The following is a 23,882-nucleotide window of genomic DNA, read 5'->3' as shown; positions in this document are numbered from 1 at the left end:
TGAACTGAGTGGTTGGTAGTGTAACACTTGTATAGCAAAACCTTGTTTCAGTTAGTGCTTAGCCAGGTAGGAGTAAATCTATGATTGTATGCTGCAAAATAAATGTACTTGAAAAACCCTGTTTACACTGAACTTCTGTGTCACTGTCTGAGGCAATTGGACCCATTTTGCCTACTGCAATCCTCCACTACATATATGCTAATATACACACAATTTTGATGTGAGATAGGTGTCAATTACTATGTAGGTACTCTATAGGTCCGGCCACACAAGCATACAAAGAGCAGAGATTTAAATGAATAAAACACAAATTATACTGAATGTTTTCCCATAACATAAAATATAAATCAGCTTTGCCCCTTCTGCACAGATACATGTACATTGTGATGGGCTTCCTTTAACAGTGAAATAATAGAATGAACACTTGTGATTTTTGTAACTAATAAGACGTCCCCGTCTGCAAACTTGTAAATGTGACACCAATGACTAGATGTAAATATAGTAAATGAAGCAAGAATCAGATAACTTCTCACGCAATGTTAACTCTAACAGCTACCTTGTTTATCATAAAGTCAGTCCCAATTTCACTGCATTAAAAGACAATGATTTCTTTACTACTCTATAAAACATATAGACTGTGTCAGTTTGTTTGTGTGATTAAGTTATAAAGTGTTAAGCATTTGCTGTGTTTATCCCTTACACTTCTCAAGCAAAACTTGCGGACACCAATATTGCAAAATGCATACCATAATATATTATGTCAAGTAAATCGAGGTGCCCATTACTCAAACTCAGTAAACAAAAGTCAGCTACCAAAACATGTTACGTATAGCTGTGTCTTCTATGCGTTTACCCTCCCCCAGTAACATCCAGTCACTTCCCAAGCTACTGAGACCTCTTGGAAAATGTGACTGTCCCTATGCTTGGATGTCTAAAAATAGAAGGTGGGCAGCACATGTCATGAGTGACAGCTGCTGCTGGGTATTTGGCCAGGGGTAAGAAAGAATCAGTTCAGGGCTGAGATTTAGCAAACACACAATATTTACCTGCTTCCTCTGGAATACCTCTGCTCATCTTGTCTGAAGAGCTAATGCTCTAATCTCCACACGGTAAGTTTGGACTTATGTCTCTGGACTATTAAAGCACAAAAATTACAGTTTATTTTGGACACACCATGCAAATGTTCCAAGTGAACTTCTCTTATCTAGGATTTTACTAATGTATTATTTTGTATATTTTTTGTAGTAAAAATCCAGTTTAAATAACAATATTGAGAAACAAACTTGTTGAAGGCTTACAGAGCAGTCATTGTACTAAAGGTTCTCCCTTATGTTCTTATTTTGTTTCTTATTATTTATGGGATTTCCATCAGTTTTACATTAGCGTAATCCCAGATGGGTAGATTGTAATGTTAAATTAGAGTTTATTCTCATGTACTAACTCAGTATGACACGCTGTTATCGCACTAAGACTACTGTGGAAATAACCATGAAATGATTTCCTTCTATAGCCAAATTGATTTCTAGAATTATGCAGTAATGGCTTGTGATTTTAATGTTATATTAAAATGGTCATACCTATTTTTAGCTTGTTGAATATAGTAGAGTGGTTACTTTTATCCCTGTCCCTTTAAGGACACACTTCTGGTATCTTATTTGAAAGATTGTGATGGCAAGAGGGGCTGGAGAAGCCGAGAGACAAGAAATGCTAAAATAGACTTGTGGTTGCTGGCAGTAATAATAATGTAAATCCAATGTTCAGCACAAAAAGGTTGTATAACAGGAAGAAATACAATAGTTCTAGGTTGTTAAGGGTTGAAAAGTCTTTATCAATTCAGTTCTTATCACTGGTGTTTAATGTGCAGGTGTAAAACCTATACATCAAACCTCATGTATAAGCATGTCTTCTAGTATATGAGGCATAGGTTACCAATATGATGGCAGCTATTTTCTTTCTTTAGTTGTTTGCATGTTGTAAATGCTTTAGGAAGTCGCCATGATAGCAATTCTCTTTCTAAAATGTAAGTTTTGTTAAAACTCCACTAGAACTGTCAACATATCACACCCCAGCGGTATACATGGCTGCATTATCTAGTCACATGGCAGACAAGAATTTTAATTGGCCGGCTACTGTGTTGGGTACAGAAAGACTATGGAAGACATGTGACGGAAGCAATAATTCCTAATTATTCATCTTCCAATGATATCTTAAAATTATATTTCCTTATTTTTATATTGTTTATACTATAAACAATATATGCCCTGCTTGAGAACTGTATATTCTATCCAATATCTGTAGTATTCACTGGGCATAAAGTTCATCAAGTCTCTCAATGAAACAGATTTTGATAAAGTAAATGTTCTAAGGGTAAGGCAGCAAAAATGTGCTGTGGGAAAAACTCCTTTGTGGACTTTCTATTTCCATTATACATATAGGGAAACTGCCGGTGTTTCTGTTGGTATAATTGACATGCTGCGATTTTCAAAAATTGCATATTTATTAGCAATGTGTGGATGGGATTTGCTAGAATCACTACGAAACCAGATTCTAAAACTATTAGCAGTATGTAGAGCGTCTCCACGCTTGTCCAGCTCACTGCATGTAAAAGCTATAATAACCAAATAGGATCAGCTGGGTGCAAGGAAGTGCCTACAGCACAAGGAACAACAGTAATAGGAGGAAAGTTCCGCACACCTTTGATCCAACAAAAGTGGAGTGTTTATTTGAGTCCATTAGCACCACGTACTGAACACTGCCAGATTTCGAGCAAACAGAGACTTTAGTCACATTATAAATAATATGTATACAGAACAGTTTTTGTAGGATTTGCAGAGCGAATGATCACCCCCTGGCATATCCTTTATGGTCCCTCAGCAGCAGAACCCTTATTAGGATGAAGTGCTGCCAATAGACAGGACAATTGTTGGGAAAAAGACAGGTCAGACATCAGCTGTTAAGTGTGTTGTCTTATCACCAAATGTCTTCTATATAGGGCACAACAGTAGGTGAAGTGAGGGAACAAGAAATACTCCACATACCAACAAAGTAAAAATTCCAGCGGTCATTACCTATGAGTGATGGTCTAGTCATTTGAAAGAGGAATTTCTAGTTGGGACTGTTTTTTTTTTTTGTGAGGATACAGTTTGGTACTGCCCTTGTTAGGGCGGGAGCTCTTTGGGGTACAAGGGACAGATCTCTATGGAATATCATAGGGACTGTATATCATCTCCTTGTACCTGACTATTTGTACCACCTGAAAACATTTAATTATTAAGATCTAACCAGTATCTTTCTACTATGGTAGTATCTTGTGTATCCTTTTATGTATGGGGTAAGTAGTGTGAGATGTACCCCCTTGCATCGGTGTTCCAGGTGGCAACACTAGTTTTTATATGTGTATTTTAGGGGTCTATTAAGTTATATTTTATTGTTTCATCAGTGCTTTGATTATGATTAGGAATTTCTAGTTTCCAGCATTCTGCAAAAGCAGCAGAAATGTAGCTCCATATTACGGTATAATGTCTACAATATTTAAAGGGTTGTCCAGTTTTAGCAAATGTGATTGTTTGCATATTGAAAAGCATCCAATATACTTTCTGTATCATTTCCATGCAGTTTTCTAGCTCTCTACCTGCTGTGATTCATTGTTTACATCCAGTCAATAAAAATCAAACCATGGTCATGTGATGCACACAGAGGTGCACAGCTTGTTATAGTCACAGCACAGTAATCAGACATCTGTCTTGTAACAAACTGTGCACCTGTGTGCTAATCATATGACCACCGACTGTCCATCACATGACCACCGACTGTCCTCACATGACCACTGATTGTCCATCACATGACCATGGACTGACTTTTATCTACTGAAAGTAAACAATGAATCAGAGCAAGCAGAGATATAAAAAATTGATACAGAAAGTAATAATACTTTTTGCTGAAACTAGACAATACCTTTAATATTAATATCAATGACCTGAGAAGATTTATTAGCATAACAACAATGTAGGAGGAATTGTATGGTTCAAGCATACACCCTCTATTTCTTTGTATGAATCTATAAAGGTGACTAAATTGTCAGAACTCTGTTATGTAAATATTATGTGGGGGGTAGCAAATATGCATCTAAATAATCGGCCTCAGTATCTGGAGAAGATGATATAGTGAGTCAGAAGGAGGTATTAAGAGGAAGTACCCTTTCAAAATTGCTCTAGATTTCCTCTAGATTTCAATATCAGCTTCCAAACCTATTCTAGTCTGGATTAGAAATAAAGGCGGCAAAGGAGCAATGATGCAGGAATGCCACCTTTGTCCTTAGTCTATATGAGAAGGAAAATTGCAGATATGTTAGGGTCCCTGCTACGTAACATTAGATGTGGCATTTGCTGCCAAGTGCCAACACTGTATCTGTATATTATTGTAGAGATGAAGTGCCAAAGGTGCTTTTTGGTTCCACAGGCAATAAAAAAGAAAATGGTGGTGGGATCTTGGGATCTAAAGCTTTCATATTTATTTTAATATTACTGGAGTTAGAAAGGGAAGAATGGAGGAAAATACAAATCCTCTTCTGAATCCAATTATGACTTTTGCCATTAAAAACATATGAAAACACCACATGTGTGAAAAAACAGTATATAGAAGAGGTGGTCAGCTACTTTTAGTAAAGACGAAGGAGATGGTGGTGGACTTTAGTAAACGGAGAGGTGCTCCGACCCCGGTGGAGATCCAAGGAACATGTATTGAGATAGTCAGGACCTATAAGTATCTGGGTGTGATCCTCAATAATAAACTAGACTGGGCTGATCACCTGGAGGCGCTGCACAGAAAGGGCCACAGCAGACTCTACCTGCTCTTAGAGCCTTCGGAGTCCAGGGGACACTTCTTAGGGCCTTCTTCAACTCTGTGGTTGCTTCAGCCATCTTTTTTGGTGTAGCCTGCTGGGGAAGCAGTATAACAACCAGGGACAGAAATAGACTTGACAGGCTGATCAGGAGGGCCAGCTCTGTCCTGGGGAGCCCCTTGGACCCAGTACAGGTGGTGGGTGACAGAAGGATACTGTCTGTGGTGACCTCCATGCGAGAGAACAAATCCCACCCCATGTATGGGACCCTGATGGGACTTGGCAGCACTGTAAGTGACCATCTGCTTCACCCCAAGTGTGAGAAGGAGCGCTATCGCAGGTCCTTCCTTCCATCTGCGATCAGGCTGTATAATCTACATCAGACCAAGCGAAGACACTCCTCACAGAGAACTAATGATTATGACGATGACCATGAAGTCTTCCTTCTTTCTCTTCCGTTTTTCCTTAGCTGCTATGGATTCTTAGTATATCCTCTCTTCTCAGCATATGTGTGTCTACGTCTGTAATATATTACTGTCCATTATCCTGTACCTGTATTACTATGCTGCTGTAACATGCTTAAATTTCCCCAATGTGGGACTATTAAAGGATTATCTTATCTTATCTAAATGTCCACTAACTGGGGTCAGCCATCAGGTAAAATTCTGAGCTGAGCAGTAGCTGAGCATATCCAGTATTTACCATATTTGTCCAACAATGAGACATGTCTATAAGATGCACCCCGGATGTGGACAAGATAAATTAGGAAAAACTATTTTATATTAGTGGTGGTGGTCAGATGAAGTAGAGGGATCAATGTCAATAATTGCTGGGTACACAGTAAGGAGTTTTATATGTGCGGGGGAGGCATTAAGGAGCATTATACTGTATGTATGGTGGTAGTAGTATTACACTGTAGGGCACTAAGCTGCATTACACTTTGCGGGAAGACTAACGTGGCATCATACTGTGTGGGGTACACTAAGTGACATCATAGTGTGGGAGTGTGGGAGGAGCATTATACTGTGTGTGTGTGTGGGAAGAACTAATGGGACATTAATGCCACCCACACAAAATAAAGCCCAATTAGTGGCCTTCACATGTTATAATGAACTACCGATGCCCCTCTTCCCCACGCAGTATAATTTCCCATTAGTGCTCCAATAAAATAGAGTGCACCTAAGTGCCTCACTCATCTCCCGATTGCTGTCCCCTGCTTTTGTAAGGCTAGGGACAAGATGTTGGTGACAGCCCACCTAATGAAGATAATGCCTCACCCATGAACCAATCTAGCATTAATGGCAAGGCAAGAGGTAGTTGTGATGTCACAATAGTTTATATGATTGATAAACACTTGTATTGTTACAGCACCTAACACCTGCCAGTGATGTGCCTTCAGTAACATTACAAGTGGGTTTCAGTCCGGTAAGTTACGGTGACATCACAGCTGTGTTTCCAGAAGATAACGTTAATGACATCACAAGCTGTTTCAGTTATATATGCTACTACAGTATAATATCAGAACCATGATTTGCTTAATAAACTGCTATGACACTGCAAAATGTACTGTTACATCACAAATGGGCTTCATTCAGGTAATCTACTGTGACATCACATCTCTGTTTCTGTGAGCAATTTTTAAAGGGAGTCTACCACTTTCTCCAAGGATATTCAGCTGTCACCACCATGTTAGAGAGCACATTACAGTGTTGAACAGCACAGCTTTGTTATATGTGTCACGTTGTAGATTTGGGGAAAAGCAACTTTGATGTCTTATGCAAATGAAACAGTTGGTGCACTATGTGCGAGCCTTCAGCTACCTGGAACATGTCAACAGACCCCCTACCATCTAGTGCTAGACAGTTGATCCTCCCACTGCTTTGACATCACCCATCTTATTGAAGCAGCAAGAGCAGTGATCTCAAAGCTTATAGCCCGCCCCCAGTGCACCCAGTGCCTCTTTTGCTTAAGCCGTCAAAAATGATATACATAACAAAAGTATATTTATCACTGTAATGTGCTCTGTTATAGTGATAGTGGAGACAGTTAAATAAGCATGGGGGAAGTGATAGACCTGCAAGGGTGTGCTTACACGTTCAAGTTTTCAGATGCAGTTCTTAAAGTAAAAACCAGGAGTAGTATCACCTATTCTCTATACTTTGCTGTCTTGATGATCAACATCTGTTTTCGGCATTAAAAACTGCATGTGAAAACTTGAACATGTGAACCCACTCTAGTGTATTGGTAGCTTCTGTGGTTATCACTTGCTGCATTGCGTTCCTGGGAACAGAGAGCTTAGATGTTCTTCTTATGGGTTTTTATTTTGCACTCTGGTTTCCTTTAATGCTACAAACATAATGTTAGATTTATTGCCTGACATTAGATTCACACATAGCCTGGGTTTCCGTTCTTCGGCTCTGCTTAAAAAGTGGTTAACCCCAGATTATAGTGGGATCCACTTTTCCTCCCAAAAAATGCAGAAAGAAAAGTCCTGCTGTTACTGCTTTTTTTTCCACACTGATTTTTCTGCTTTTTCATTGCGCCCTGCTACGTGGGGCCCTAGTCTAAAAGGGTTCTCCAGGATCGGAAGGGATTTGTTGTATGGCAATAACTTTGAGACACTCCTTGTAGCGCTGGAGTCCTGGGTTCAAATCCCTCCCAGGACAACATCTGCAAGGAGTTTGTATGTTCTCCCTGTGTTTGCGTGGGTTTCCTCCGGGTACTCCGGTTTCCTCCCACACATCAAAAGACATACTGATAGGGAATTTAGATTGTGAGCCCTATATGGGACAGTGATTGTCTATGTCTGTAAAGCGCTGCGGAATATGATGGTGCTATACAAGTAAGCATAATAAATAACTTACATAAGTGATTTTGAGATTGTTTTTGTGACACATTATACTTCATGTTAGTGGTAAACATTGATCAATATTTTTGTATTTATTTCTAAAAAAAAATATTAAATTATTAAATTTGATTGAAATTTGGAAAAAAAATTCACAATTTTCAAAATGTAAAATGCTCTGCTTTTCAGACAAATAGTGATACCACACAAATACCTTAATAAATACCATGTCTCATTTGCAGAGCCCCTAAAGTACCAATACAATGAAAACCCCCCAAAGTGACCCCATTTTGTAAAGTACACCCCTTACAGAATTTATCAAGGGGTATAGTGATCATTTTGACCCCACAGCTATTTCACAGATTTTACTAATATTGGGATGTATAATTGAAAAATTGCTAAAACATCACTTTATCCCCAAAGTTTTCATTTTCACAAGGGGTTAAAAAGAAAAAAGTACCCCTTAGGTTAGTAAACAATTGCTCATGAGTGCGGCAATAGTTTTCAGTTGCCATGTACTACTACTACTAATAATAATAATAATAACAACAACAATAATTAATTTTATTTATATAGCGGCAACATATTCCGCAGCACTGTACAATTTGTAGGGTTCAAGTACAGACAAAAAGATACATTCAAAAACAGAAAAGACACAGTCCACAGCTCACTAATGATAAGATACAGAAAAAGATACATTACAAAGAAATAGTCACTTCACACAATGGGACTGAGGGCCCTGCTCGTAGAAGCTTACAATCTATAGGTAGAGGGGGTGACACAAGAGGTAGCACGGACGTCTTTGGAGGTAGCATTGCTTATACAGTGGAGAAGCCATTTATGTGATAGAGGTTACTGTCATTACACATAAATAAAGCTGTATGAGCCATCACCAGTCAGTGTCCTTTAATGTGCAGATGGTACTTGAATATATAAAGTTACTCTCTGACGCAACATCAAACATCAGGAGGGTTAGTTTCAGGATTCTTACTGTGGAAGGGTTTACATTAGGAATAATGATTGGCCTGTCTGAACAGATGTAGCTTTAGTTTGCACTTTCAGCTATAGAGATTGGGAGTTAATCTGATTGTCCGGGATAGAGCATTCCAGAGAATGGGAGGTTCTGATAATAGAGGATGTTAGTCTTAGGATGTTGAGTGAAAAGAGATGGGCGATAGACAGAGATGAGGGAGGAAATGTAGGGAGGTGCAGTATTATAGAGAGCATTGTGAATGAGGGTGGTAAGTTTATATTGTATTCTGTATTGAATAGACAGCCAATGTAGTGACTGACACAGACTGGAGGCATCGCTGTAGCGTCTAGACTGATAGATGAGCCTAGCCCAGACCTGGGCAATGTGCGGCCCGCGGGCCACATCCAGCCCTCTGACTGCTTCTATGTGGCCCGTATAGCTACTGTAAGATTCTTCAAGGACCTGTGATGATGTCACCAGGCTGCTGACAATGGGGGCTGCTGAATGACAGAGAGAGTACCTGTGATGATGTCATCACAGCCTATCACCAGGATAGGCTATGACTCGTTAGTGGGCGGAGCCACACGGGACTGTGTGCTCTCTGTAAGCTGCCGGCAATGGAGGCTGCTGTACAGAGAAGAGACGGCATGTGAGAGCAAGAGGGGGGAACTAGGGGCAGATGTAGGGGGGCAGTTAAACTGAATACACATGGGGGGGACATTAAACTAGGGGACAGATGGAGGGTGACATTAAACTGGGGCAGCTGAAGAAGGATATTAAACCATGGGGGGTAGCTGGAGGGGGACATGTCTGCCTCTAGTTGCCCCCAGTTTAATGTCTCCCTCCAGCTGCCCCAGTTTAATGTCCCCTCTAGTTTCTGCTGGTTTATACTGGGGCACCAGGAGAAGGACTTAATACTGTGGGACATTTGGAGGGAAACGGTATAATGTGGGGGGGTATAATGTTAGGGTGACTGTAGGAGGATTTTACTTTGTGGGGCACATGGAAAAATGATTGAGAATGGGCGGAGTCAGCAGAGAAGTGGGTGGAGCTAAATTTGCCACGGCGCACATGGCCCTCTAGAACCGTTAAAATTTCTCATGTGGCCCCATGGGAAAATTAATTGCCCACCCCTGGCCTAGCCGCTGCATTCAGAATAGATTGGAGAGGGGAGAATTTAGTAATGGGAAGACTGATTAGAAGGGAGTTACAGTAGTCAAGGCAGGAGTGAATCAGAGCGACAATAAGTGTCTTTAATGTATCTCTGGTAAGGAAGAGATGTTTTTGAGGTGGAGATGACATGAGTGTACGAGTGATTTGTTATACAGTGTTGGCCAAAAGTATTGGCACCCCTGCCTTCAAATCTCAGGGACCTGGAGCAGTTTGCCAAAGAAGAATGGTCTAAAATTCCAGCAGAGCCTTGTAAGAAACTCATTGATGGTAAGAAACTCATTGATGGTAACCATCAATGATGGTAACCATCAATGATGGTAACCATCAATGATGGTAACCATCAATGATGGTAACCATCAATGATGGTAACCATCAATGGTTGTTCGCAGTTATTTTGTCTAAAGGTTGTGCTACCAAGTATTAGGCTGAGGGTGCCAATACTTTTGTTCGGCCCATTTTTGGAGTTTTGTGTAAAATGATCAATGATTTGACTTTTTTTTAATTCTCTTTTTTGTTTTTTCACTGCAAGCAAAATAAATGAAGATATTAATTCTAGAAATGAGCGAGTACAGCCGATCCAAACAGCACGCTCGCATAGAAATGAATGGACGTAGCCGGCATGTGGGGGGTTAAGCGGTCGGCCGCCGTCAAAGCGGAAGTACCAGGTGCATCCATTCATTTCTATGGAGCGTGCTGTTCGGATTGGCTGATCCGAACAGTACTCACTCATCTCTAATTAATACCAAAGAGTTTGTGCTTGCAATCATTTTCTGGAAGAAAATGTGTATTATCTGACAGAATTGCAGGGGTGCCAATAATTTTGGCCAACACTGTAGGTGGGTTAAGGGTAGATCTGATTCAAACATAACCCTGTGGCAACAGGCATGTGTCTAGGAATTATGGGAAGGCCTGAGACTGAAATGGAGATATCAGGTTTAAGTCTGTTCGATGGTGGTAACAGTAGTAATTCAGTCTTTGAGAGATTCAGTTTCAGATAGAGCAAAGACATGATATATGAGACAGCAGAGAGACAGTCACTGGTGTTCTGTATTGGTGCAGGGGTGACATCACAGGATGAACTATATAGTTGGGTTTCATCAGCATAAAGATGCCATGCCTAATATACATTGTTTTAATATTTTATTATTTTTTATTAGTTACTGATTTTGTAGAACAAAAACCCATTTGGGGACATAAATCAATTATTTTTGCATTGCCATCTCCTGAGATGTGTAATATTTTTATTTTTTGGTTGAGAGAGGACTTATTTTTTTGAGGGACAACCAGTGCTCTTTATTGGTACTGTTTTGGGATACATATCACTGTTCAGGTTAATGTTTCAGTTTTATTGCACAGATTGTTACGGACATGGCAATACCAAATATGTATTGTTTTTTTTTAATTTTTAGGCCTTTCTTTTATATAATTAATTTTATATATGAATGTGGTGTTATTGGGCTTTATTCATTAATTATTATTTTTTTAATAAACTTTATTTTTCCACTCTTTTTTTTTCATTTTCTACATATTCCACTATTCTCCGATAGCTGGTTCAGTACTATACACTACAATACATGTGCATACATGTGTATTACAGTGTATATGGGAAGTCACCATACACAGACGTATAGACTGACTTTCTCCCATGTTGGAAAGATCAACCAAGTATTTGGGGCTCCTAGCATCCTAGCAGCCTGGTGTCACTGGCTAGACCCCGGACTGCAGAAAATGTATATCAGCAACCCCCAATCTGGGGTGGTGTTGGGGATCATCTAAATGACAGAACGCTTTGGATGCCACGGTCATGTTTGACCGCAGCATCCAAGGGGTTGACCCCTGTAGACATATGATATAATCTCCAACCGGGGGTTAATGGAGCTTTTATTTATAATTAACACCTACTCCAGATAGCGAGCAGTTGACCAGGCGGTGATCTACTATTATGACCATTTGCGCGAAGTATCAGACACCCATCATATGTCCCTAAGGGGTTAATTGGGTTAATGCCTGCTCAATGCTGAGCAGCCACTATATTTAATTAACCCAAAATCCACCGTAATAGTACAGCAGATGTCAGAAAGGGGTTAAAAATCCGATAGCCATCATTGATGTACAGTGTACAGTGAAATTGAAATTTACCTACATCGTTATTCTAGAACATACATTTGGAAACTTTGTATAACTTTTTCTGATGATGAACTGTATTCCTATTGAAGACAAAATCTGCTTAATTGATTTGACCCTTGTAGACATTTGATATGATTAACTTTTGGAATGTCCCACCTCGTGGCCCATGCATTAATGAGTCATGGGTTTATCCCAGAGGTCCACAACCAGTGCTTAAGGAACTCTTTACATGACTTGACTGAAATATAGCCATGTCCAAGCACAAGTGTCAAGAATAGAGTAGTCACTAGTTATGAGTCACTTATTTATTCACCTGTCTCCTTGCCTTGCTTCGAGTTAGTTTGGGTTCACACCACTTTTTTGTAAATCAATAACCGCATTCTTTCCTGCAGTAATGAGCAGAACATTTTACTATGCGTTTCAGCCGAGCAGCGCGTTGTCACTATGCCAGTCAATTTGTCAATTATAAGTGTACACTTAAAATGCAATTAGATATGCATGCAGTTATTGTTTTTAAAAAAGTGCAGTGTGAACTTGCCTCATACTGACTACTGGTAGTTATAATATAAAATAAAAATGATGAAAAATAATAAACGGTTGACCAGATTTACTAATAGTTCCGTCTGTGCGAACATAAGTAGTCTGAAAAGGCACCAGATTTATCACAGTGGCTGATGCTGGATGTTAAATCTAGTGTATCCCTAGATTTCTTGGAATATAAAAGTCACAATTTGGGGATTTTCCGCTTTTTAAACGCTAATTACTACAAAATATGTCATAAATTGGGTTTATACTCCAGCTTCACCACCATGTGAAAAATGAAAAATGGTTCTGCACTTTGGTCATCTGAATGCAGCCTTAGCTTCCAAAGTAGCAATATCAATAAAACGCCACTCCCTAAGCTTTCCTGTTACTCGCTCAGCTGTTGCTTCACGTTTCTCATATGGCCCTGATGGCTGAGTCAGGGAAGGATCTCATTCCCTCAACAGACCACAGACTGTGGGGTTAAAGGGCAGCTAGGAAGGCACCAGAGACTAAAAACCAGAGCTGCATTTACTATGATAACAAACATGAGATATTCAGTACTGAAATAATAATAAAACAGAAATGTACTTTGTAAAGCATGTGCAGAGATATAAAGAGCTCTTAGGCTGAGGCGGAAACATTGCAGAAACGCAGCTTTTATTGTTGCCAATTTTAGGGTGCTTCAAAACAAAGCCCACTGATTTCAATGGGAAGCGCGCGTATATCGGCATATACGCGCGCTTGCCATTGAAATCAATGGGCTCTGTGTATACGTGTCTAAATGAGCGGCATGCTTACGTTGTGTGAAGGGGCTCTTATTGCGTTTTTTGAGCCAAAGCCAAGAATGGCTACAAAAGGAATGTGGAAATATATAGAAAGTTCTTATACTTCTCCCTTTTGTTCAATCCACACTGGCTTTATCTGAAAAAAACACAGCAAAATCTGCAACGAAAAAGCTGCGTTTCCTTAGCCTAAGGCGTCATATTACAGAAAGGCTGCTTTTTTTTTTTTTTTAAATTCAATGTTTATTGACCAATAAATCGCATGATACATAAGAACACAACATTTGCCATCTTATTGCATGGTATAAGAGGAGTGCACGCACCCCTCTGATCATTAAAAGGTGCATTAGGTCAATAAAAACTTTTATAACATTAATTTTCTCTTTTCAATGTAACAATATCGGAGAAACAGAAAATTGAAGCATTTAAATATGCTATCTAACCAGGGGGGAGGGATGAGGAGAGAAATGAGAAGGAGGAAGGAGAAGGGAGGAACAAGAAAAAAAAGGGGGGGGGGAGAAAAAGAGAGAGGAGGTAAAGAAACAGAAGTTTGGCGCTGTCTGAGGAGGGCCTAGGCTTCTCACACTTCTGATCTTCTGGGTTTAGCAGAATCAGGTATCATTCCTGATTCTGCTAAAAGCTGCTTTTTTGTTGCAGATTTTGCTGCAATTTTTTGAACCAAACCCAGGAGTGACTACAAAAGGAATGGGAAATATAAAGGAAGCTCTTATATTTCTCCTTTCTGCACAATCCACATCTGGCTTTGGCTCAAAAAACTGCAGCAAAATCTGCAACACCCCCCCCCCCCCCCCCGCTTTTCTGCAATGTAGAGGCTAAGGGGGCGTTCACATGTAGTAATTTGGTGCTGATTCTGACGCGATAACTCGGGTCAGAATCCACACGGAAATAAAGCCTCCCAATGTCTTCAATGGATTCCGTTTTCCACGCGGAACCCATTGAATTCAATGTGAAAAAAGCCTCCCATTGAGTTCAATGGGTTCCACACAAAAAACGGATTCTGATGCAAGTTATCGCGTCAGAATCAGCACCAAATTATTCTGAATGAATGCCCTCTATCTCTGATACAGGGGTGTAGGAAAATTAAGAAAACTGATATACAAATGTTGGACAACATATTAAAATGTAGATATTGTATCTGAATAACTGTTAAGGTTTATGCTTATGACTGTAGTTTAACATTTCCTTCAGTATTAATGTCACTTTCCATTGATTCATAATAATAATTAGAGATGAGCGAACAGTAAAATGTTCGAGATTCGAGATTCGTTTCGAATAGCCGCTCAATATTCGGCTATTCGATCGAATATCGAACCCCATTATAGTCTATGGGAGAAAATGCTTCGCTACAGGGGATCCTACCATTCGACTCAGGGGGGTCACCAAGTCCTTTATCACACCCCAGGAAATGATGCCAACACCCTGGAAAGCAACTGGGACAGCAGAGGAAGCATGACTGGGGGCATCAAGTACCTTTATTATGTTGGGATCCCCTGTCAGCTTGCGATATGCCGGAGCTGACTTTTTCGCATAGGAATGCATTGACCAGCGTTGATTGGCCAGTCTACGGGATTCAGCCAATCAACGTTGGTTCTGCCTGAGGAGGTGGAGTCTAAAATCGGTCCACAGCAGTTTCCTTTCTGGTCTGATTTTAGACTCTGCCAGCTCTCCTACATCTCCTACACACTCAGCTTGCTATGCTATTCCTTAGTACTACTAATACGCTCAGCTCGGCTATTCCTTAGTGTAATAGCCCAGCTGAGCGTGTTAGTAGTACTAAGGAATAGCCAAGCTGAGCGTGTTAGTACTACAAACCCCATATTGCGCATATCGCAAGCTGACAGGAATCCCGACAAAATAGAGCCCCAAAGAGCTAGGTGAGTGACATTCCCCCCTAAATAAAGGTTATCCCTAGCTAACGCTGCCTGTAGATCTGTCCCTGTCTCACATTCATATAGTTCACAGTCCCAAATTAGTTGAATGGTAAATCCACCATTCGTCTAAATTGGAGGCTATCTGTTTCCGGCCGCCAAATGCCTTTTTCCGATTTTTTTTCACTGCCTACGTTGTCGTATTTCCTGTCCCACCTCCCCTGTGCTGTTATTGGTGCAAAAAACACGCCAGGGAAGGTGGGAGGGGAATCAAATTTTTAGTGAGTTTGCCACCTGGTGTTCGATTGGAATCGAACACCTCAAACGGCCTGAAATGCCATTCGCTCATCTCTAATAATAATCTTTATTTATATAGTGCCAACCTATTCTATTGCAGTTTTGCAAATTAGAGGACATATGAACAGACAATATGAGACAAAGAATGTGACAAAGAAATACACATATCAAACGGTAGGAGTGAGGGCCTTACTCGCAAGAGCTTACATTCTGTGAGGAGGTAGGGGGATACAGGAGGTCAGAGGGCTTTTTTGCTACAATGATCTAGCCATCTTTTAATAGAAAAGGTTGTGTAACTGAAGCTGTATGAACCCATCACCAGCCAGTATCTGTGAATAAACAGATACTAAATACTAAATGCAGGCGTGCAGTGTATCTTCTAGATGGAGAGGACAGGATCTTAAACCTGCTGTAGTTGAGGATTAATTGGGTTTGTCCAGGATAAAGCATTCCAGAGCACTGGTGCAGCTCAAGAAAAGTCTTGGAGACGGGAGTGGATGTTCGTATAACAGAGGATGCAAGTCTAAGGTCATTGACAGAACGAAGAGGACGATTAGGGTGGTAGACAGTGACGACAGAGGAGATATAAGGGGGGAGAAGTGCTATGGATGGATTTGTGGGTCAGCATGATCATTTTATATTGTATCCTGTGATGCATGTGCAACCAATACATCGACTGACACAAGGCAGATGCATCTGTGTACCAGTTTGACAGAAAGACGAGTCTGGAGGCTGCATTCAGGACAGATTGTAGTGGGGAGAGTTTAGTAAGAAGAAGCCCAATTAGAAGAGAATTACAATATAATGAACATAAGAGAGAATCAGAGCATCAATGAGGGTTTTTGATGTTTCCACAGTGAGAAAAGAGCTAATTCTACAGATGTTTTTGAGGTGCGGTTGGCAAGAGCATAGAAGTGTCTGAATATGTGGGGTAAAGGTGAGATCAGAATAAAGTACAACCCCAAGACAGCGCACTTGTCGACTCTGTGTAATCGTTAGGCCACGGAAAGAAATGGAAAGTAGAGTAGGAGTAATATCAGGGTTAGGTCGGGTACTAGATGGAGGGAACACAAGAAGTTCAGTTTTTGAAAGAATCAGTTTCAGATAAAGAGAAGACATGATGTTACAGATAGCAGCGAGACAGTCACTGGTCTTCTGTAGTAGAGCAGGGGTAATGTCACAGGATGAGGTATATAGATGGGTATCATCTGCATAAAGATGGTATTGAAAGCCAGATTTACAAATGGTTTGTCCAACTGGGGCTGTGTACAGAGAGAAGTATAGGGGACCTAGGAGCAAGCCTTAAGGAACCCCAACCGCAAGGGACAGAGGAGAAGAAATAGCACCCGCGATTGATACACTAAATGAGTGGTCAGAGGGATAGCAAGAAAACGAAGAGAGAGCGTTATGCCTGAGGCCAATAGAGTGGAGCATAGTGAGAAGGAGTTTGTGGTCTACAATGTCAATATCCACTCATGTACTGGGGGGAAAATTTCTCATACAAGTGATTGATTCCTGTAATAGACCCAGAATATTAACCTGCTCATATTGTAAAGATATTAAATGGAACATATATTACCATATATTGCTGTAAGGGTATATTAATATATGGGAAATTTATTGTAGACATTTCTGCAACTGGCTAATTCATCTGTATGGAGTTTGAAAAGATCTATGTGCATGCTACCAAAACCAACTCATTTACGTAATTAGAACTGATTTTCAGTTGCAGTAATTTATTCTTATTATTTGCCACATGTGAACTTGTTCTTATTGATGCTGTAGGTCTACAAAACTATATACCTTGTTCAGTCTCCTATTCAGTCTTTATCTATTGCTTACTGTGGAACAAACCAAGTTGCAGCAAATGTGATAATCAGGACCTATAAAAAGCATGAAACGTGGGTGTGCTAATGCTCTGGAGAACACAGAATTATATATAGTATTATACTACCCCTGCGTATACCATTTGTCATGGAAAGGCCTTTTAGGCTGAGACCCCACGTAGCGTCCCACAGCAGAAAAGCACTGCAGCTCAACACATCTTGGTTTTTCCCGCAGCGTTTTTCACAGAAAGTTTGCAGAGGTTTCCTCCCCAGACATTCTGCTTCAATTATACCTATAGGGAAATCATCGGCACTTCCGTAGGCATAATTGACATTCCGCGATTACCAAAACTGTAATGGTTTGGGAAACAACAGCGTTTCTGCTGCACATATTTTACCTAGAATCCCGTGCACTACACAGTGACTGTAAAACACCATGGGCAAGCTGCTGAAGCCCCACATGGCGTTTTACAATCCCTGCAAAATGGAAGGGATTCCAGCAATACCTCCTCTGGAAAATACCTGCTCCGGAAATGCTGTGATTTCCAAAACCGTTGCATTTTTGGAAATCGCTGCATGTCAGCTATACTATCAGTTATACCAATGTTTTCTGTATAGGTAAAACTGATGCAGAAAGTCTTCCACTGCAGACTTTCCGGGAAAAGCGCTGTGAGAAAAACTGCAATGTATTTCCATCGCATTTTTCTCACAGTGCTTTTTGGCTTTTTTACGGCTCGCTACATGAGGCCTTAGGGTCTATTCACACGCTAACAAACACATGCAGTGTCAACCTATTCCAAAGCACAGAACACAACATAAAGTTATATACTGTAAGTGTACCAATCTGTTTTATAATTCATCTTTACTTCATATTTGTAAGGTATGTTCACCAACTAAGACCTCATACACATGAACGTACTTTTGATCTGCAATTGCGGATCGAATTACAGACACATGCATTTCAATGGACCCAGACACGCAACCTTAGTTTTTGCAGCGGTGTGTCTGGGCCAAATTGAAAAGCCGCAAATTGTGGAGCAGGTCCTAAATCTGTCCGTAATTGAGACTCTGTTAATTCATTTGGATTTTATGGGTCAGTGAAAACCACCGATGACACATGGATACCAATTCGTGCATCATCCGTGATGTTTTTACTGACCTGGAGGCTGTACACAATAAGCCACAGAACTATATAAAAACTGATGGGATGACTGGACTATTGTGTAACATTATTTTTCTAAGCATACCTTTCTAGTAATGTAACTGTATAAGGGCATGTTCTTTTTCCAGGACAAGTGCTAATGTTTAAAGGGATTCTACCATTAAAACACATTTTTTTCTCGTTGACTCGTAGGAATAGTAGAAAGGCTATTGTTCTCCTACCTTTAGATGTCTTCTCTGCGCCGCCGTTCCGTAGAAATCCCTGCGTCTTCTTCCGGCGCAGGCGGTCAAACTTGTAGGCCTTGGGCAGAGCCGACTGTGCATGCCCGCGGCCACAAGAAAAATGGCCGCTTACACAGTAAGTACGTTTGACCGCCTGCGCCGGAAGAAGACGCGTGAAGAGGACGTTCCTGAAGAAGATGGAGGCGTCGCTGGAGAGTTCTCTCGCAGCATTGGGGACGCCCCCAGTGCTGCGAGAGAACTCATTTGCATACTGACAAAAACCGGGTTTTCTATGAAACGGTGGTGCGGAGAAGACATCTAAAGGTGGGAGAAGAATAGCCTTTCTTAAGGCTATTCCTATGTGTCAACGAGAAAAAAATGTGTTTTAATGGTAGAATCCCTTTAATGGTGCTATTTAGGGGTATAAATACCTAATTGATTAACTTTTATTAACTCAATCTGGGAAGGAATAGAAAAAACAGCAATTTTGCCATTGCCTTTTTATGCTATAAATTTTTCACTGTTCACTGTGCAGGTGTTCCCACCGTAACACCGGAAGGGAATCCCCTCCCTCCAAAACCCCTTAGATATTGCAGTCACTATTGTCTAGGGGTTAAACAAGCAGGTGACCGGCAGTGACTCTACAGCCCATGATAAGTCATTTCCATCAGTGATTGTAAGCCAATACCAGAAGTGTAGATTACAAGGCTAAGGCTATCCAAGCTGACTTGGACTTGAGTAAACCCAAAGAGGACCCATCAGCTCTCCTGACGTGTGTTTTGTCCTCAGTTATTGTATTGTATTCTACATAAGATACCACGAGTACTATTTTTTTTAATGTGAATTGATCTAATGTGTGATGTCTCCTCAGGTTGGTGATAGAGTAGTGTATATGAAACACCAATAAACCAACAGACATTCACACATCAGAACCAGTTTTACTGAGCTTTTTGTAGAATAAAGTACACTGTTGGTATACACAAATGTCACAGAACCTGTAATGCAGCAACTTCAAGTTACCAGTTTGTACGAGGCAAAGGGAAACACTTCTGTCTCCTCAGGCATTGCTCTGTCTCATGGTCCCATGCTCAGGTCTCCAGTGTTTCGTAACATAGCAGGAAGGTTTGTGTGATGGCACAGACCAGAGAGGAACATTGTGGGGCAAGATCACCAAATTCCCAATAAGGCAAAACGCCCCTATATATAATGTGTCCTTGACCAGGCATAACCTAAATGTCACACTGCAGTCAGCACAGGGTTATACCATGGGACATGCCAGAATAACTACCCAGTGATGCAACCACAGTTCCGTCTTTTCGCTTGTACCTGCACGAGACAATAGCAACCAATACATTGCAGAGCAAAGCAATAACACAGTGCTATAGTGCAATGATACAACAGTCACATATAGGTCAGTAAAATTAGATTAACACGGAATATAACTTCCTAGCCAACTCTTTGTGGGGCAGGGAAACAACATATGGTAATCAATTGTCACCCAGCCAAGGCTGCTAAACTAGAGAGCTTTGCCTTCAGTCCTTTACAGTTGGACACATTGGGAGGTTTGATGGTTGTTCTTGGAGATGAGTAAAGACTTCTAGTTGCGGTGAGGAAAGGGTTAGACCAAGGGTTCGAAGGCAGGAAATATAAATGGCAATCCCAAGCAACTAAACATCTCTTATCCATCAGGGCAACATTTGTCCCCCATATAAAATAAAAAATAAACTTTGCAAGAGGCCTTTCATAATAGTTTCCTATTGTATTATATACATGGCTAAATGTCAGACAACATCTCTCTGTGGTAACTGACAGCAAACAAACTACCATATGTATTGTTTGCCTGATCCTTTCCTATTGCTCCTCTACTTCTAATTAACATTATAATTAAAATATTGCAGAGTAAAGTTGGCCATACATTAACAATGTGATATTGGAAGTTTTCAATGACTTGCCAATTGATCCCTGCCATGATCTACCACCTTGCCTAGGTTTCTATCAATGGGGAGTGGATCTATTGTTAACAATGAACGACTTTCAAGGATTGTACCCGAAATGACTGTAAACAGTAATCACAGAAGACCAACTTTCACATTAAAATCCAGTCACATTAATGTGACCACCTGTCAAAATCCAGAATAACCACCTTTCACAGAGCGGACCGCTGCGAGACGTGCAGGAAGAGAGGGGATGTTGTGATGATGTTCACTGGGATGTTGAGCCATTCCGACTCCAGTGCCGTGGCCAGCTGCGCTAGGTTACACGGTTGAGCATCCATGGCGTGAACAACCCGATCGAGGTGGTCCCACAGATTCACGATTGGTTTCAAGTCTGGGGAATTTGCTGGCCAAGGGAGTATGGTAAACTCATCCTGGTGCTCCTCGAACCACGCACATACCCTGCGAGCTTTATGACATGTTGCATTGTCCTGCTGGTAGATGCCATCATCCTGAGGAAAAACAATTTGCATGTAGAGGTGAACATGGTCCGCAAGGATAGATGCATACTTGTGTTGATCCTTCGTGCCTTCCACAATGATGAGTGCACCCAGATGGCTGATGACACGTGCCTTCTGCAATTGGTTATTTAACGTTGGCGTCAAAAGTGGGTGGTCGTCACATTAATATGACTGGACTGTGTATTTCCACAGTTGTTTCAGTGTCTGTCTTGTTTGTTCACATTTGTTCATAGTGCATGGCTAGCTTCAGATATTCAGTTTCTTAATAGTCACTAGAAAAGGAGTACAAATACATTACAATAAGTCATGATTTTATCTCCCCAGGTTCTAGTCTCCAGAGGAAGTCTTGAACCAACTTTCTTGGAGGTCGCAGGAGGCTAATTTAGCTGGCCAAAAAAAGGAAATATCCATGATGGGCACAAGGAGACCAATGAACCGCGTACCCTCTGGGAATGGAAGGTACTATGACTCCCATGGAAGTAGCAATGGGAGTACAAGTGACAGTGAAGACAGTAATGGTTCAATCTATACGCCTCGGGCAGACAGCCGAAGCTACCTGCTCAATGTGAGGCCTGAGAACAGGTGAGTAAACGGACTTATATGTCAATACTGTAACAGATAAAAGCTGGGGCACAAGAAAATTAGGTCTCTACTAGTTAACAGATCTATTGCAATGTATTCAGCGCATCACAGGTTGTGGCACTCCAGCAAGCACTGCACCCCATTTATTATTCACCCTGGCACAGCTCTATATGTTTGGCTGTGCTTGTGTCTGGTACTGTAGCTCAGTTCCATTTACTTGGAGGGATTGTTCTTAAAGAAGTTTTCCCATATCTTGGGGTTCTGTCATCAGAGTTTCCAATGCTACTGTTCCTAATTTTCCATCTGTGCAGTGTCGGAGCCAAGCCTGTTGTTTTTGATGGTTGTTGTTGATTCTGCCTGTTTTCTACTGCTGAACAACTGATGTTAACTTGTGTTATACTGAACATCATCTACCTAAGTAACCACTGGTAACAAGGTGGCTGTGACACTAGTACACTCAAGAAGTGGAGATCAGGCTGCCCTGTCCTTGGGAAGATTGGAGTAAAAAGAGGTAAGCCTAGCCCAGAGAAACATTTAGTGCGGGTTGAGGTCAGGACTCATTGCAGTTCAGTCAGACCCACCCAAACATGTCTGTATGGACCTTGTTTTGGACACAGTCATGCTGGAAGATAAAAGGGCCTTGACCAATGTTTTCCTAAAAGCATTATAAGCAATGAACCAATAAAAGACATATGCACAGAATATCGCTCATCCAAAAATATATATTTTATTCAAAAAGAAATCAAAATAACAAAAAGCCTCTACAAAGGAAAAATTGGTATTGGTAGAAACCATTAAAAAAAACTACCTGTGAGAATGGGTGTGAACAAAACGAAAAAACCTGAATTTAGTGTCTAGGATGTTTGTCCTAATACTTCACTCCATATAGTGTATATTTTCTGTGTATTTCTAAGCACTATTAGTTATGGTAACACCGGCTCTTATCAATCATGTGTCAATCCCTAGAATTACATTGGAGATCTGAGTTGTGATGATAACAAATGTAACAGACAGATCACAAGTATCTGTCGACTGCCATATGGGAACAACTGCTCCTGGTCTAACGGATAGAGGATATGTCTGTACACGAGATGAACTGTCAATGTGTGTACTGCCTGCTGTACAACATTATCTTTGTCTCCATGAATATTCTGATATAGGCCAATATAAAGGCTTATGCATGTGTTATTCAGGTCTTGTGACCTTCTTATAATCTTCTAATAGTTAATCATTACTAACATCATAATGCGTAGTTTATTTGCTATGATCTATCCAAGCTAATACAACATCTAGCACAAACAAATCAATATCTAATAGTGAAATATCTATCCCGCATGTGATTCAAGTCACTGTTTTATCTTCTACAGATATATTATAGTACTTCACTATGACACAATGGTCTGCTTTATGAATTATTGAACACATGCTTATGGTAAAGTTAACAGTGTCTTTGGTTACTTGAGGTGAAAGATTTAGAAATAGCAAATGTTCTGTCAGGTCTGGCAGCTAAATGGGAAGAGAACAAACTTGTATCCGAGCCAAGTAAGAGGACTAGGTTACATGACAAATTCAGGCCAAGCTCTGGAGAAACTCTCCATACTTAATTTCCATTGCTATATGTCCCTCTTCTAGGTTAGCAGCTTCCCTTCCGTCTTGCAGATTCTCAGTGCTCTTTAATATAAATCATACTGATGAAGTGAGAAGGTTATTCTACCTTCTGTCACTATGAGATTGCTACGTGAAAGCTTACTGTCAGTCAATAGAGACTGCTTGATTTAACATCTAGTATATTTTTTCAGTAGAACATGTAAATATGTGAAACTTTGCAAGACATCCTACATAGGGAACATAGCACATTTTTCACTATCCAGCAGCCTATCTACCATATATGTCTCCCTGGAGGGTCTCTTGAGAGGCGTTCTTATACCACCAAAGTCTCTTCTGAACCACTTATATGTAGGGTGTGTTAGTCGCATTGTGAACATACAGTACTTTTTCCGTTACTAAGTGCAAATTTGCCAAGACAATCTATAATTAATCTACTGTATATGGAAATGAGACATTTGGCACATCTGTGGCAAGGCTGCAACTGGCAAAACGCCATTTTAACCTGTGGACATAGTACATGGAGACCTGTCAATGTATAGGGGGCAGCACCAAAACAGGTTTTTGAGCAGATATGGTC

At 40.6% G+C, this 23,882-nt stretch overlaps 1 protein-coding gene across 1 annotated transcript in view; it reads left to right on the top strand.

Annotated features, from left to right (window-relative positions):
- The first annotated feature begins 1,001 nt into the window (after positions 1-1,001).
- The window catches only part of ALPK3 (alpha kinase 3), an 86,742-nt gene continuing 63,861 nt past the window's right edge, over positions 1,002-23,882 (top strand). The window contains exons 1-2 of the mRNA XM_075273755.1: positions 1,002-1,109; positions 21,440-21,697. Coding sequence (XP_075129856.1) covers positions 21,525-21,697 — 173 coding nt within the window. The 5' untranslated portion in view covers positions 1,002-1,109; positions 21,440-21,524. The remainder of the gene's footprint in view (positions 1,110-21,439; positions 21,698-23,882) is intronic.

Source organism: Leptodactylus fuscus, chromosome 5 (assembly GCF_031893055.1).
Source record: "Leptodactylus fuscus isolate aLepFus1 chromosome 5, aLepFus1.hap2, whole genome shotgun sequence".
Taxonomy (NCBI): Eukaryota; Metazoa; Chordata; class Amphibia; order Anura; family Leptodactylidae; genus Leptodactylus; species Leptodactylus fuscus.
The sequence above is the reverse complement of the archived record's forward strand: the minus strand, read 5'-3'. Positions and strand labels throughout refer to the sequence as shown.